Raw genomic sequence first — 15,105 nt, forward strand, 5'->3', positions numbered from 1 at the left:
TTCTGAAATATATGCCACCTATATATAACTTTCTATCCCCACACTGAAAGTCGTCGTGACCTTTGAAAAAAACGATGTCAAATGGCTCAACTTGCCCCATATATGGGGTAAGTTTGAGCCACCTTCTGGGGTAAGTTGAGCCACAAAAACTATGTACAAAATCTATGGAAGAGAACCAGCATGTCAGTTTTTTGTTTAAAGTCTTTTCACTTGCTAATTCTCTATAAATACTAACATCCTGTAAAAGAGCAGTCATGTAAATTTGCTCCTTTCAGCCTGCATTTCAATCAATTTTTATGGTTTGTTTGTTTTTTAAGATACATTACCATAGGAATTACCATGGCTCAACTTGCCCCATGCTGTTTGGCTCAACTTACCCCAGTCCGAACTTAGTGCGATAATTTTATATCCACACATTTATTATGCATCCATCATATAAAAGACTATGACAAGAATGAAGATCCATACCTGGACTAATAATGTTGCTGTCATGTTTTTATTATATTTAAAGACGTGTGTGTTTATAAAGCACTTATCTATTTCACACTCTTTTTTACTTTTTAGGCTGAAATTCATATTTTTCCCTCTAAAAAACTAATTTTTGTTTCAAAGTTGAAAACAATATGGTGGGGTTAGGGGTTATACTATGGGTCATCAATACATGACACCACCACAATGTCTGACTCATTCATTATTGGCCTGGGGCTGGTGGCTCAACTTGCCCCTATGCTCAACTTACCCCGCCTTCCCCTATACTTTGAAAAAATGAAACAAAATTTTAACGAATGAAAGAGCACTACATTTGATTTAAACCGAAATTGACTTATTTTTAATCAACAGTCCATAGGGTTTAAACCATGACAAACATGAATGAACGAATAGGAAACAAACATTTTACCCCACGTAAATAAAAAGAATTAAACAAATTTTATCTATATGTATACCTCTAGACACACAGTAAAATCATCAAATACTAAATTATTGATTTCTTTTATATTTTGTTGTTACTTGGAAAACAATTTTCACATACAATAGTTCAGTCTTTGGCTGTGATTAATGTTACATTTCAACAACTTTGATGTTTTGATTAAATTGGCACGATAATTACTTTTCTTTGTGTACGTAATTGCAAACAAATAAAATATCGCTTAAAATACATAACATGACTGTAGGCAAGACAAATGGTAACAGTAAAACCAGTGAATAACCAATGATGATCAGCCTAGTAATGAGAACTTTAACAAGAAAAATAATTATTTTCCAAATAATCGATTCTTCTAAAAGGAGAGAACATACCAGCATGTTTTTTCAAACAACAAAAATTGAACTACAAACCCATTTCCCCAAGTAAACAAGTAAAGTAATAACATGAACATATGTTGGCAGAATATACATGTATACATGTATATGGTTCAGAAATATGTAATATACAAGTATCCTTGGCCAATAATATATACCCTTTTCAAGTAGTCATATATATATATAAAATAACAGTAACACACAAGTATGTATCAACATCTAGCTTGAAGTATAGTTTACATCACATGATCATTTTTCTTTCTTCATCAAAATCACACAAAGACGTACAGTAAATACAAATCTATATATATAGGAGTATCACCTAAGCTTTGGTCACAAGAGTTCCTGATAACGAATTTCACTCATAATAATAATAATATTCACTATTAGTACAATTGTTCAATTTTATTAGTAGAGTTATTGAATTATAAAAAAAATTAGGATAATAAATTTCTTAGATCGTTTTATTTCATAAATAAGGAGATCATTCAATTCATTGTTATTGAGATCAAATTAAATTAATAATGAAGTTGTCAAATTTCACTGTTACTTGTTATTAAGCCCCACCTCACATTTTCAATAATTATTAAAACTCAACAGGTGACACGGAAGGGGGGTCTGGCGGGACCTCAGCCCCCTATAGGCTACTCTTTTTCCAAAACCATGTACAATAGAATTATGATCATCTGATTGCTACCTTTCGCATGGTCAGCCCCCCCCCCCCCCCCCCCCCCCCCCCCGGCACCGTCAACTGTCAAACCATTCCACTGCCCCTGCTTAATCAATACAGGGAATAAAGCAGAAAACTTCACTTTATTCTCTATATTCCTCCGTCAAACAATTATGGTCCACTTAACCACTTCAGCGTAAGAGTTATGAGTATGAATTTGGCCAAGGACTTAAGGTAGACCAATAGCTGAAGAACCTTGACCAATCATTTATATTTGTCATGTAGTGTAGAAAAAATTAAATCAAGAAACAATCTAGTACTGTGTGACTCTATTCTCTTTGCACATTGTAGAACAATCGGCTGTCACCTACTTGGTGAATGAGTTGACAACTGGCACTCCATAAACGAGTGGTCTAAGTTAACCCAGGTTTAACTAAATCATGGCTCTCAGAATACCACCCATTGTCAAAAGGTGGTTTCAGACCGCCTCGAAATTCATCAGTTCCAGGTATTTTCTGATCGGGAAATTTACGCGATCAGAAATTACCAGGTAATATTGGCAATGTGAAAGCAAATTACGAGAAATATTCCCGAAAGAAATACCCACTAAATAGTAGGTACGAGAACTTTTGCTGGAACTTTTCCAAAGTCACAGGTATTTTGGCAATGTGAAAGCAATTTACAGGAAATTTAAGCCCAGCATGTACCGGTAGTTGGGCGCGGGCGCTGTGGGTGGCTGCTGAGCTAGTGACTTTGAATCTCGCGCCTTGCCTGCTTATCAGACCATACTGCGCATCAGTGCTCCTAACTGCAGGAATTTATCCCAAAGGGTATGTTTCGGGGCAGTGTGCATGCAGGAATACTAAATGGGTATATTTTAGCCTAAAAAAGTTCTCGTAATTTATCTGGGATTCTTATGATCGAGGCGGTTTGAAACCACCTAATGATTTCACTGATCCTGACTCACTGCCTCGTTGTAATTCTAGACATATAAGAGACGAAGAGCCCTGTGATACAATATTACATAATATCAGGAAATCACTGATTATGCAGGAAACTGCTTGTATCGTGCATGTGATTGAAATGAACTTTCGAAACCACATATATGTACATGTAATTCTGAAAGCAAGCTTGGATAACTGATTCACAATTTAAAATGATTGTGTCTTATACATACTTATTTCATAATAAATAATAAGAATAATAACACTTATTAACACAGGGTACCCACTCTCAGCTGTAATCTGTTCTTCCAGTGGGCCCTGCATAACATAATATGTTATTACTACCCTTCTCCATTCCCATATATCGTGCGCCTGACAGGAAGTCAGGAGGTCCCATTTTAAAAGTCTTTGGTATGACTCTGCCGGGGATTGTACCCATGACCTCCTGTCCATGGGAGGGCGCTCTACCACTGAACCACCATGCACAGAGAAACCCTAGCTGGAAAGGTGGAGAGTCGGTCTTTGGTATAATACTTGATAATTTGGATTTAGCATCAATAAAACATACCATTTGATATCAAGATCCCTGTAAAAAAAAAACCATCCACGATGATATAACATCCTCATATCATACTATCAGTACATATATTTATGTGACCAGAGAAGTTTTTAAAGAATTAACAGAAGTCCCTGTATACATCATATATACATAATATATAGGGCTACATGTATATACCTTTAGGCTACATAATATTTCACAGTTTTGCATCAAGACATGTATTGACAAGGTTTTTGTGACTTTATCATTTTCATTCACTCTGTATGTAATTCTGCTAAATTTTAACGAGATCATCATCTTAGTGTAAACGCAAGTATGTATAATATGCCATATAAGTTTTCTATTCATGATCATCATCTGTAAATATGAAAAAAATAAAATACCTTGTTAATCCAACTGCACCAAGTATCAAGTTTTAATACAGAGAACGAGCACAAAGGGAATATATATAGCACCAGAGGTAATATCTTTCATCTAGATTCAGGTCATGCTCGGTCAAATTACGGGTATCTGCTTATTCCTGTAGAAAAACAAAGTCCAATCCCGATCCAGCCATCTTCTCCTTATAGACCGCATCAAAGCGTGCATTCTGTTCATCGCTGAAGAAATTCATCCAGTCACCTACAACTCCTGGAAGAAGAAAGAGAAAAGGAATAGAAATGAGAAGACATTGATACATAAAGTAGACAGATAATCAAACAGAAAGACAGACAGACGAACGGACGGGCGGGCGGATAGACGGACGGACGGATAGATAAAATGATAGATAGATAGTTAGATAGATAAATTGATAGATTGGTAGGTAGGTAGGTAGGTAGACAGACGGACAGACATAGAGAAAGAAAGACAAATAATAATAGTAATAATAATATTCCGCATTTATATAGCGCTTAATACATCGGAATGACGTCTCTAAGCGCTTTACAGACATATTATTATCCCGGTCATCGGATCCTTGCATGCCCGCATACAATGTATGCACCTTCTCCACTCCCTGGGGAGCATTCCAACAAGAGTTCCAAGACTCAATTATTGCTAGTTAAATTAGTTGATAACTTTTCTTTGTCAACTACAACATTTGAAATACTTTCCATCATATTTATGCAAAAGATGCATAGACCAAATTTAATTGAGATTATAAAAATAAATAGAAATGCATGCAAATGTATATCATTTGGGTAATTAAATATAAAAGGTTGTAAAGAAATTTGTTGGCAAAGCACTACACGTATGTAGCAAGATCCCTAATATGTAATACTTCACATTGACTGGATACTTTGAGGCCAAGACCTCCCCCTAAACGAAACCTTGGTCTGAAAAAAAGCCAGTTCAAATATGGCTAGACAATGAGAATGTCCTGAATTCAATCTTACCTTTCCTGAGGAAGGTTTTCTTCTGACTTTCATTAGCCTGGAGCTGGGGCAAACTATCAGGATTAGAGTTTTTATTCTTCTTCATGGCATCGAAGGTACTGCTCTCCACGATTCCCTCAATGGTTTCGTTGGAAAAAGACTTTCCCATGAACTCACTGATCTGCTTGACTGCTACCTTTAAATCCTGAATGGTATCAATGAAAAAAAATCCTTATTTTACAGTTTGAAATAGACATTTGAAATCCTCCATAACTAATTTTACCCAATTGACTGGAGGCCTGACAGCCACTGAGCAGTGCCAGATTAACATTGCTCTATCCCTTCAATCGTTGAACACCAACCGCTTCTTTTGATCTCCCAATGGAATAGTCTCAAAGCCGATACGGTATCCTCCAAAAGCACTGACATACTTAAAGTAAAACTAAACATGCGAAACCTAAAACAAAACAGAGTAATAACACTCCCACTCTCGTCAGCCCTGAGTTACCCTTCCTGGTGGAGGACTTCAGGGAATGGAACTACAAGGTACAAGGTATGTCTTTTGGCCTGATGCAGCAACGTATTAACTTCCAACCTCCCTGCTGTGGGGTGGATGCTATACCAACTAAAGCCAGCAAACCAGTTGTTACTGCGTTAATAATATTTACATAGATGGCTGAGACACTCAAGAGAAGAATTATCGCAATGAAAAATTTCCTAACTTAATAGTTACAGCATGTCAAAAACTAACCTTATTCCAAAATATAATTAATAATAAATAGTTACTGTATAGAGCATATTTGTAACAGCTCTATGTGCTTCCAAAGAACTATGATATACATGTAATTACCCTGTCTTTAGCTTGTCTGCCATTCTTCTTTACAGCACACACTCATTTCAAGGAATAAATTCCTGCCAGGTACCCATTTAGCTCACCTGGGTTGAGTGCGGCACACAACAGGTTGTTTGCAAATTAGTGAGCTAAAGATGTTGTGGGGCCAGGTTGTGTTTGATAGTTTCAAGAAAATATTGATTTCTTTTTGCTCAAAAATTGGGAGGCTGATATAAGGAATGTGTTAGACTATGCTTTCTGTAATTTGACTCGTCCCTCGAATAGGACGTTAAATGGAGGCCCCGTGTAGAGGAGAGTCACCACCTTTGCACGTTAAGAACCCACTGCACTATTCGTATAAGAGTAGGGGGAAACCCCGGTGTAGTGGTCCACCTGCACTCCGCCCAATCAGTTATATCGGGAGGAGAGACCTGCGGGTCATAGTGATTCAGTTCGCTTTTTGCCTCCCAGGCACAGGTGATGCCAAACAAATAATAATAATAATGGAGGAATTCTGAAAAAAGTAATTATGCTTTCATACAAACCACATTTGAAGAGAAATCAAATGAGCATTTTGTGCTTACAATATCACTTTTATCATGAAATAATGCCAACTCCAAAATTTCTCATCCAACTTAAATGATCTGAATAATAAGGCTGGTTTCATTTTTTACTGAACATGGTAGAGTACCTCTTTAAAGTCATATGACCATGAAAAAGGATATGAGGGTGACAATAGGATACAAACACGAACCATTAAACCAAGTTTTAAACAGAAAGCTACTGTATTACAATCAAACATAATGAGAAATGTCATTTTTATGCCTTGAAAGATGATAGATTGAGGCAATAAAGTTTTATCACTAAATGGGCCCACGTGATCATGAGATCTGTAATCTGATTACTCAGTTTGTCTGAGTAACCGGTTTGATATTTAGCTGCTGTTATTTTAATGTTTCACGTTTTGATTTCATTGTAGTGCATATATATATATATATATATATACATGTATATATTAAATATATATTAAATTAAATTCATGTATACTTTCATCATACTCGCTATCCTAATTATCCCCCACTGACTAGTCACATTTGCCCAGTATTGCCTTCATGTTTTTTTTTCACCATATATATATACAGTATATATATACATATATTTCTCTACATCTGTGTTTAAGGCGAATTTGTTTGTCTTCTTTCAATGTTCGTAATGCGCCTGAACGCCCTCTACCTTCGTCTTTAGGAATTCATTTGTGCTGTAGGTTTCCATATCTTCACCTGGGTGAAGAGCGGAAAACTGTATATCAACGCCTTGCCAAATGACAGAAGTCTGGGACTGGGATTTGAACCCTCGACCTTGTGGTTTAACGTCCAGAGACGTATCCACCGATTCACACTAGAAATTATTACAGTTCAATTTCTATTAATGAAAAGCAGCGATATTTTAATCCTTGGTCCACTAATATGAAATTTAGCAATTAATTGTATGCTTTATTTTCAGGATTGATTGTGGAGCGTTGTGGCCCGAGTGGATAAGGCTTCTGCCTTTGAAACAGAGGGTTGTGCGTTCAAATACCAGCCATGGCGTAATTTCCTTCAACAAGAAATTTATCCACATTGTGCTGCACTCAACCCAGGTGAGGTGAATGGGTACCCAGCAGGATTAATTCCTTGAATGCATGAGCGCTGAAAGGCAGCTCGATAACAACACGCCTCGGAATAGAATATTTCTAGATAGATGTCACCATAAAATGCCCATTATTATTATTATACATTGCATTTAATGCAATCTATTGTTAAAAATGTTCTATGATCATTGCTAAGCTTTGCAGTACGGGACCCTGGTCTTACCTTTTTCATATCTTCAAACTTGATGAAGAGCACCAATGGGTCGTCTTTCCGCTTCCACCAGTAAAGAACGCTATCAAACCATGAACCTCTTGGTACTGAAAAAAAAGTGGCAATGTTACAGGTCATCTCATAAGAAAAAAAAATATTTTATTATTCCCCAGTGGCTAATGTTTATTCCCATGTGGTCCAAGGAACAATTTTTTTTCCACATAATTAGACCTGCTTATTATTCCAAGGGGATTACCAATATTCCATAGTGATTACTATTTTCCTAAGTGACTATCATTACCCTCACTGACTATAGAAACATTTCCCGTGATTCCTAGTATTCCTTGGATAGAATCATTTTATTTCCAGGGAAAAATGATGAACACCAGTCTCTAGAATGATTCCTCTAATGATTAATATTCCGAAGTAATTACATGTATACCCATTGACTATCATGGACCCAAAATGGATCCCTGTGGGACATCTGATTTAATTTTTACACTTTCACTGATACAATTATTCACGATGACAAACTGTCTCCTGTCTGTCAAACATGCTTTGATGCAATCATATTCGTTACCCTAATTATCCCTCACTGACTAGTCACATTTCCTCAGTATTGCCTCCATGGTTTTTTTTCATGATCATTTTGCAACAGCCTCTTCAAGAGGGGATGTTTCACTAGATAAATGTGACTGATGGGGTGTTGCAAGAAACTTACAATCAAATCAGTGGATTCCCAATACGGTGCGCCACCTGTCGGTTGCAGAGGACAGGCCGAGACTCGCAATGCCCCATGGGAAAAAGTCGACATCTGCTGAGCGTGCTAGTGCATTATACTGTGCCGACTGATGCGACTCGGCCGCTTTGCATAACATCATGCTGTTTATCTGGGTCCTTGAGGTGGGAGAGAAATTTGCTGCAGATTTCTCTTGGAAATTTAGACTGCTTTCGGTGAATTCTTCCTCCACTTATCATATGGTTTCTTTTTTTCTTCTTTAAACCAGTACTATGCCAACTATATATGTCAACCCGTAAGTTACAAATTGGCCTGTCCACTGCTGACTGACAGATGGCGCAATGTATTGTGAATCCACCGAATTGCAAGTCAATTTTAGGTGCCTAAATCAAGTCTGGTCATTTATTGCAAATTTGCACTTGATTGTTGGTCTTCTCCTTGAAACAAGAGGTAAAAAACAATTTTGGTATAGTTCCAATTTATATTATATTATATATCAGCAACAGAAATTAGCAACTGATTACAAATACTTGTCTTGCAACATCCCATTAGAATTATCCTTGAATGCCGAAGCGCACATAGTATGTAAGGCGCACAATTCCATATGCAATCTTATTGATTAAAATGCAGTGGCACGCATCATCATACATGTAGCATGGTTTGACCAATGCAGTGATGCCATTTATACCGCACACAATTGGGAACTAGAGTGCAAGTCTAAGTCACACTTACATCATTGTGAAACACCCCCTAGAAGAATACTTTATCTCTACATAACTTTTAAGTGATTTGAAAGATCACCTCTATCGGCCATGAACTCTTCAAAGAAGACGTCCCATGACTCGTAGGTAGGCAGATTCACGGTCATCTTACAAAAATGAAAATAGGAGACCATCATGTCTTTGGGATTCCTGGCGATGTATATGACTTTGCCCTTAGAGCCATCATAGACGCTCGGAGGGAGCCAACGTGGTGGGAGTTGCGTTTTGAGGATTCGGGGAGACGGCATTTCGTCTGCGATTTCGGACTGCATTCGTGCTGTATCGGCCTTTAGCAAGAGAGAATATAAGTCGTGTGTAAAATCAATGAAAATGATGCCATTCATGCCGATTGGTGTGTGCTGATGATGATGACATCAATGATGATGGTGAAAATGACAATGACTATTACAATAATAGTAATAATAATAATTCTTATCTTCTATAACTTCAGTACGATATTAATCATATATTTTCTATTAACATACTAATCAATAGTTGTTGCATAAATCAATGTGCACATTTAAATTCATAGTTAGCAAAGTGGCATAGTATTAGGAGAAGCAATAATCAATATAAAACTATTCAATTACGAAACTAATAAATGAATTAATTGAAAACCAAATAAATGTGTATTCAGATTGATGCTCCCTCCTTTCATGGCACACAATGGAATATGGGTTGACACATCTTGGCTCTTTTAAGTAAAGAGAAACTTTTAAAAAGGTGAAAAAAAAGAGATGAAAACCTTGAAGAACCCTGCATTGAATCTTTCAAGAGAAAATTATACCCCTGTTAAACAAACTTTCCTACCCAAGACTAGTCTCGGGGCACCCCGAGACCAGGTTCCAAAAATTTGACCTAAATTTTTTACCCCATATTACACAGGAATTGTAACGAGTCTCGGTGCATTTACACCGAATTACCAAAGCTGTCCGAGTTAGGTTTGACAGAGTGCCAAGCGCGCTGTGTTTGTTGTTAGGATAATCGTTCCACGTGTAGCACATAAAGTGAACTGGTCTCGGGCAGGTTTGCGTTTACATAAAAATAAAAGCAGTCTCAAGGTGCCCCGAGACCGGAATTGGAATACATCGTGAGGTGGTCTGAGATAGGTTTGCTCAGAAGGGTCTCGGGTAGGTTTGCGCGTTTACAACGGTTAAGAAACCTGCCCGAGACTGGTCTTGGGGTGCACTGATACTACTTTGGAAATCCGGTGTAACAATGGTCTTAGAAACCTTTTATCAAACACTGTCCAGAAAATAAAAACCAAGCACCATTGAATACTTTACTTACATTGTCTTTGTTCATTCCTTCCACAGCTTCTATGAAAGGGACCATTTTGAAGATATGCTTGCCTTCCAGTTTAGATTTGTCCCCATCATGATGAATGAGAAGAACAATCTGCTGCACCCATGTAGTACCTTCAGAAGAGGTGTAAAGAAAAGCGTAAGACAACAGGTGTAACAAGAAAGGAGTAAAGAGAGGCATAACTAGAAAGGTGTAAGAAGGTGTAAAGAGGTGTAAAGAATCTGTATTGAGAGAAGAAAGTAATAGAGAAGGAGTAAATAGAGAGAGAACTGTAGAGAGAGAGGAACCACAAGAGAGGGGTAAAGAGAAATTTTTAATAAAATTGGTGTATCACTAGCAAAAAAGGTGTTTGAGAGAGGTGTATGGAGATTTAGAGACGGGTGGAACAAGAAAGGTGTAAAGAGACAAATGTAAAAGAGATACACAGGTAAAGAGGTATAATGAGAAATATGCAAAATGATGCAAAATGAGAATGTGCAAGATGAAATCCATGAAATGAAAATCCATAAATTAATGTTCGAAATAGAAATCTGACACAGAAATACTCAAAAAATTAATTTTGCCCAATTGATTGTGGGCCCGGCAGCAAATATGCAGCGCCAGATCGATGAAGCTGCTAGCATTATCCCTTGAATCGTTGAGCGCCAAACAGGGTAGCAGTTTTAACTTATTTTGGTCTGACACAGCCAGGGTTTGAACTCCCAGTTGTGAGGCAGACGCTCTACCAACTGAGCCAACAAACTGGTGGGTGCAAAGACAGTGTATAAAAGAGAGAGGGTGCAAAGACAGATGTGCAAAGAGTGAAAAAAAGAGGCTTAACGAAATTCATCATGCAATTCTGTTCTTGAAATTCTAACCCTGACCCCATCCCCCATCCTTGCATACCCTTTCACCCTCAAGATAGGTGATAAGAATGGTTTCAAAATCCAATTTATCACTGTCCTTTTATTGATTAAAAAAATAGACGCTATAAATATTGATTTGCCCTCGACCCAAATCCCTAAAACTGACCTGATTTAGGGTAAGTTGTGAGAAAGCGAGTAATGTCCCTTACTTTGAACTAACCAGCTGATGCAACTGGCTGGCAACATCTCAGGGTGATAGCCCTCTTTCAAACTATTGCCCTCATGTGACCTTTGACCTTGATGCATGTGACTAGTACCTACCTGATTTAGGGTAGGTTGTGAGAAAGAGATCATCATCTCTGACTTTGAAGTTCCTGACCGACTCGATGCACCTGGCAGGCATGATCTTGGGCATGAGTACCCCGTCATACTCGTGGGAACATTCTGAAGCGTATGCTGGGGCTTGAGAAAGCAACGACACTCCATTACCATCCCCCATGGTTTAGATCTGGATGGTGAAACATAAAAGAGGTATACAAGTACTCAATGCAACCATTCTGTCGTGTCGGTGCAGGAACGCCCTTAGCACACTTATGTATGCACGCAGTAGCGGGCGTAAGGGCATTACATACAGTAACTTGGGCGTTTCTGTACCATAGAGGTGCGCAGAAATGTGATGCAAAGGGCCTTCCAGCACCGACAAGACAATTGCAATCAATTTTACCTTTAAAAAAACTATCTACCAAAGTTAAAATCAACATCAAGATACAGATGAGTTATGACACTCCTTTATAGCCCATCCTGTATTGTTCAAATTTTGGGCCTAGAAACAAGAAAAATCCCACAAGTGTACATGTAGGTCACATGTCTATGTCTATGCACTAATGTTGCAAACGATTAGAAGTCAAATCTGATCGAAATCATGGCACATGGCAACAATCAAACACATCCAAATTAAATCAGCATTCAGACAGGAAATCTGTGGCTATGTATACATCACAATGCCAGGAAGTTAGAAACAAGGCACACAGTATGTTGCTTTCAAACCAGAAACACTGGATTTAAATCTAATTTAAAGTACACACTGTAGTATTAATATAAAGCCAGAATTTTAATGAACATTGGATGAAAGTATCCTAAGTTCTCAACATCTCTTAAATTTTTTCAATGTCAATTCCAGGTTTATGAAAAATAAGAGTCACAGCCAAATAGCTGCATGTACAATACAAAGAACAAACAATTCCTAATACTAGTAGTCTCATTACAAATTTCAAACATTAAAAACAGCAACATTTGTAAATAATGATTGACAACAAAAATTAACAAGAAAAATATAGGCATAAAAACACACATGGGATCTGTCCAAACAAAATGCAGGCAATTAGGTCCTTAGAAAAATGTCGGGTGTCTCTGGGTGGGAGAGCATTGGACTTATTTTCTTACTTTTTTTGGGGGGGGGTTGACACCTGCAAGTAATAACCCAGTGCCCACTTTTTGTTCATACTTGTGAAGATTCTTTTTAAAGTAGGACTTGAAATTGAAGCAACAAACGATTCACAAAATCATATGGTCAAGCTCAGATTTTGTTCAAAGTTTTGTAAGATCCAGGACTAATCTGACAAAATTCACACCTGGGAAAAAATATTATGCACAAAATCTAATCTGTCCTTGTATGCTGTAGCATTTCTGAAATATTAAATATTTTTTCTTCTCATTGTTGCTATGTGAAACAGAGAACTTTTTATTCCTCCTGAACATGTAAACATTACAATTGTTTCATGACCTTACACAGCAGGGAGGTGGAAGGGGGCAGTTGCCCCCCCCCCCCCACAAAAGTTTTGAAAACTTTCATATTTTGCGGAACATAAAAAGAGAATCACCCAAAAAGTACAAGAAATCTGTCAAATTCACTTTGGAAAATGTAAAATCGCCTCAATGATAACTTTGGTTACTTTGCTCCATCGCTGTAGTTTCTTATTAAAAAAATTATGCATCCTATCTCCCCCCCCTTTGGAAACAAAATCTGCATACATGTATGGCAATGCAATGTTTGAACATTTTGTGGTTCAGGCAAGTTTATCATTGTTGTCAAACCCGTAGAAATTGAAATGAAAAAAAGATGAAGGAAATACCGTAGTAAGAAATATCAGAGCTCTCTCATAGTCTCATTTGCATATCATAGAGTTGTGCTCATATTTTGTCAATAAATATGTGAAACTTATTAACAATGTCATATCTTTCTTATTTTATCGAATTTGGGTGAAATTTTCAGCATTATTCTTGTTTAATTTTTCTCTATTGGTTCAAACCTTGATTGAAATAAATACACAATATGACCCCATGTAATATAAATCAAACCACTTCCAAAGCATCCCCCCCAAAAAAAAAAAATAACAAAATTAACATTTATAAAAAAAAAGATCTTATTTCATTCTTAAAAGTTTATAAGCTGTGCTTGTCAGAACAAGGACAGCTTGAAATTGAGGCAATTTAATTCTCCATCCAACATCGCTTTGGACTGCACTGTAAGTTTTGCAGATTAATGAACAGTAAACATTATTCTCCAACCAGCAGGACCACCGAGTGAGCACACCGAATGCCGCCGAGCTCTGCCCGGTTAGCACAGCCAACATCCAGCAGCGAAGTACCGGGTCCCCACCCATCATCATCAATTGACAAAATACCCACCCACTTTATTCGTGTTATAACACAAGTTCTCGGAAACCAACATATAGGAAATCAGGTTTATAAGGAACACTATTCCTACTCACATATGACTCTTAATTCTTGAGTTTCGTTCCTTCCTCTCCTATTGCCAGACCAGAGATTTCTTCCGAGTTTCGGGAGATACCACCTTATCAATATCAGTTCGGCAGTCCTGCAGCAACTGTACGCGGGCGCGGCGCGGGGGCGATCCTACGGCGCGAGAGCTGGGGCCCGGGCCGGCCGGAGAGCTCGGCGCTAGCCGCGTTCGAGCATGCATGGGTAGCGCTATCGTTCACTTTTTTTCCCATACCGGATGCATGCAGGATGCGGAAGCTGCAGGCGTGGCGCATTTGCATATGCTTGGTGGTTGGTGGGGGATTGTTAAAAGCTACGGAAACAAGTAAAGTTCTCATAAAGAAACCCTCATGATTTAACTCTCAAATCTAATGGCCCATTAGTCGTCCCCCTCCCCGGTTCAGCCCGTGTTAAATGTTACATGGTCGTAAGACATAGGCATCTGTTAAATCTTTAAAAGTATACTTATACATATGAATATAAAATAAGATCAGCTTAAAAGCGGATATAGTCCATGATAGGCCCCATAGAAACTTGACCAAACCTTGTTTTTTATACATACAATATTTTTTTATGGTTTCTTGTCAATTCGAGGGTGCTGATTACGAATCTGGAAGATGCCACTCGTGTAACCTTGAGTATTTTCCGCAAATTAGCAAAATCCAATATGCCCCCAAAATATGCAAATTGCCCATGAAAATCCTAAAATTGTCCGCACATTAATTGGCTATGGAATGCATGAAAGCGTGTGGCAGGAGTAAAATACACTCTGAAAAAATAGTTTTTGACAAAATATTAATTTTCCTGATAATCAAAATGGCCGCCATTGTCCATTGTATACTCTATTATGTACAATATGAATAGGGAAAACTAATTTTCACAAAAATGAGCACTAAACTGCAAAAAATCGCGATGTATGAACGAAGCAATATAATATGCAAATCATCATTACAAACGAGATATATCATTTATTATGTCATAAATGGGAACATTTCTGTATTTTGATATCTAAAATGGCCGCCACTGGCACAAACAGTATGTTGCGTACAATGGCAATGGGGGCCAAAAATTTCACAAGAGTGATCACTGAAATGCATATTATTAAGATTAAACGAGTGGAACACTGACTAAAAACATAATTGTTAACGAAATATATTTTATTAATATGCCATGTATG

The 15,105-nt window shown here is 37.6% G+C and overlaps 1 protein-coding gene across 1 annotated transcript; it reads right to left on the reverse strand.

Annotated features, from left to right (window-relative positions):
- Positions 1-3,154: 3,154 nt before the first annotated feature.
- On the reverse strand, positions 3,155-14,046 carry LOC121426302 (sulfotransferase 1C2-like). Its single transcript, XM_041622544.1, has 7 exons — positions 13,919-14,046; positions 11,469-11,655; positions 10,288-10,415; positions 9,038-9,284; positions 7,510-7,604; positions 4,846-5,029; positions 3,155-4,102 (listed from the first exon to the last, which is right to left on the reverse strand). The coding sequence occupies exons 2-7, from the start codon at positions 11,644-11,646 to the stop codon at positions 3,987-3,989; spliced, it is 948 nt and encodes a 315-aa protein (XP_041478478.1). The 5' UTR covers positions 11,647-11,655; positions 13,919-14,046; the 3' UTR covers positions 3,155-3,986.
- Between the last annotated feature and the right edge of the window lie 1,059 nt (positions 14,047-15,105).

This window comes from Lytechinus variegatus, chromosome 13 (genome assembly GCF_018143015.1).
Source record: "Lytechinus variegatus isolate NC3 chromosome 13, Lvar_3.0, whole genome shotgun sequence".
NCBI classification, from domain to species: Eukaryota; Metazoa; Echinodermata; class Echinoidea; order Temnopleuroida; family Toxopneustidae; genus Lytechinus; species Lytechinus variegatus.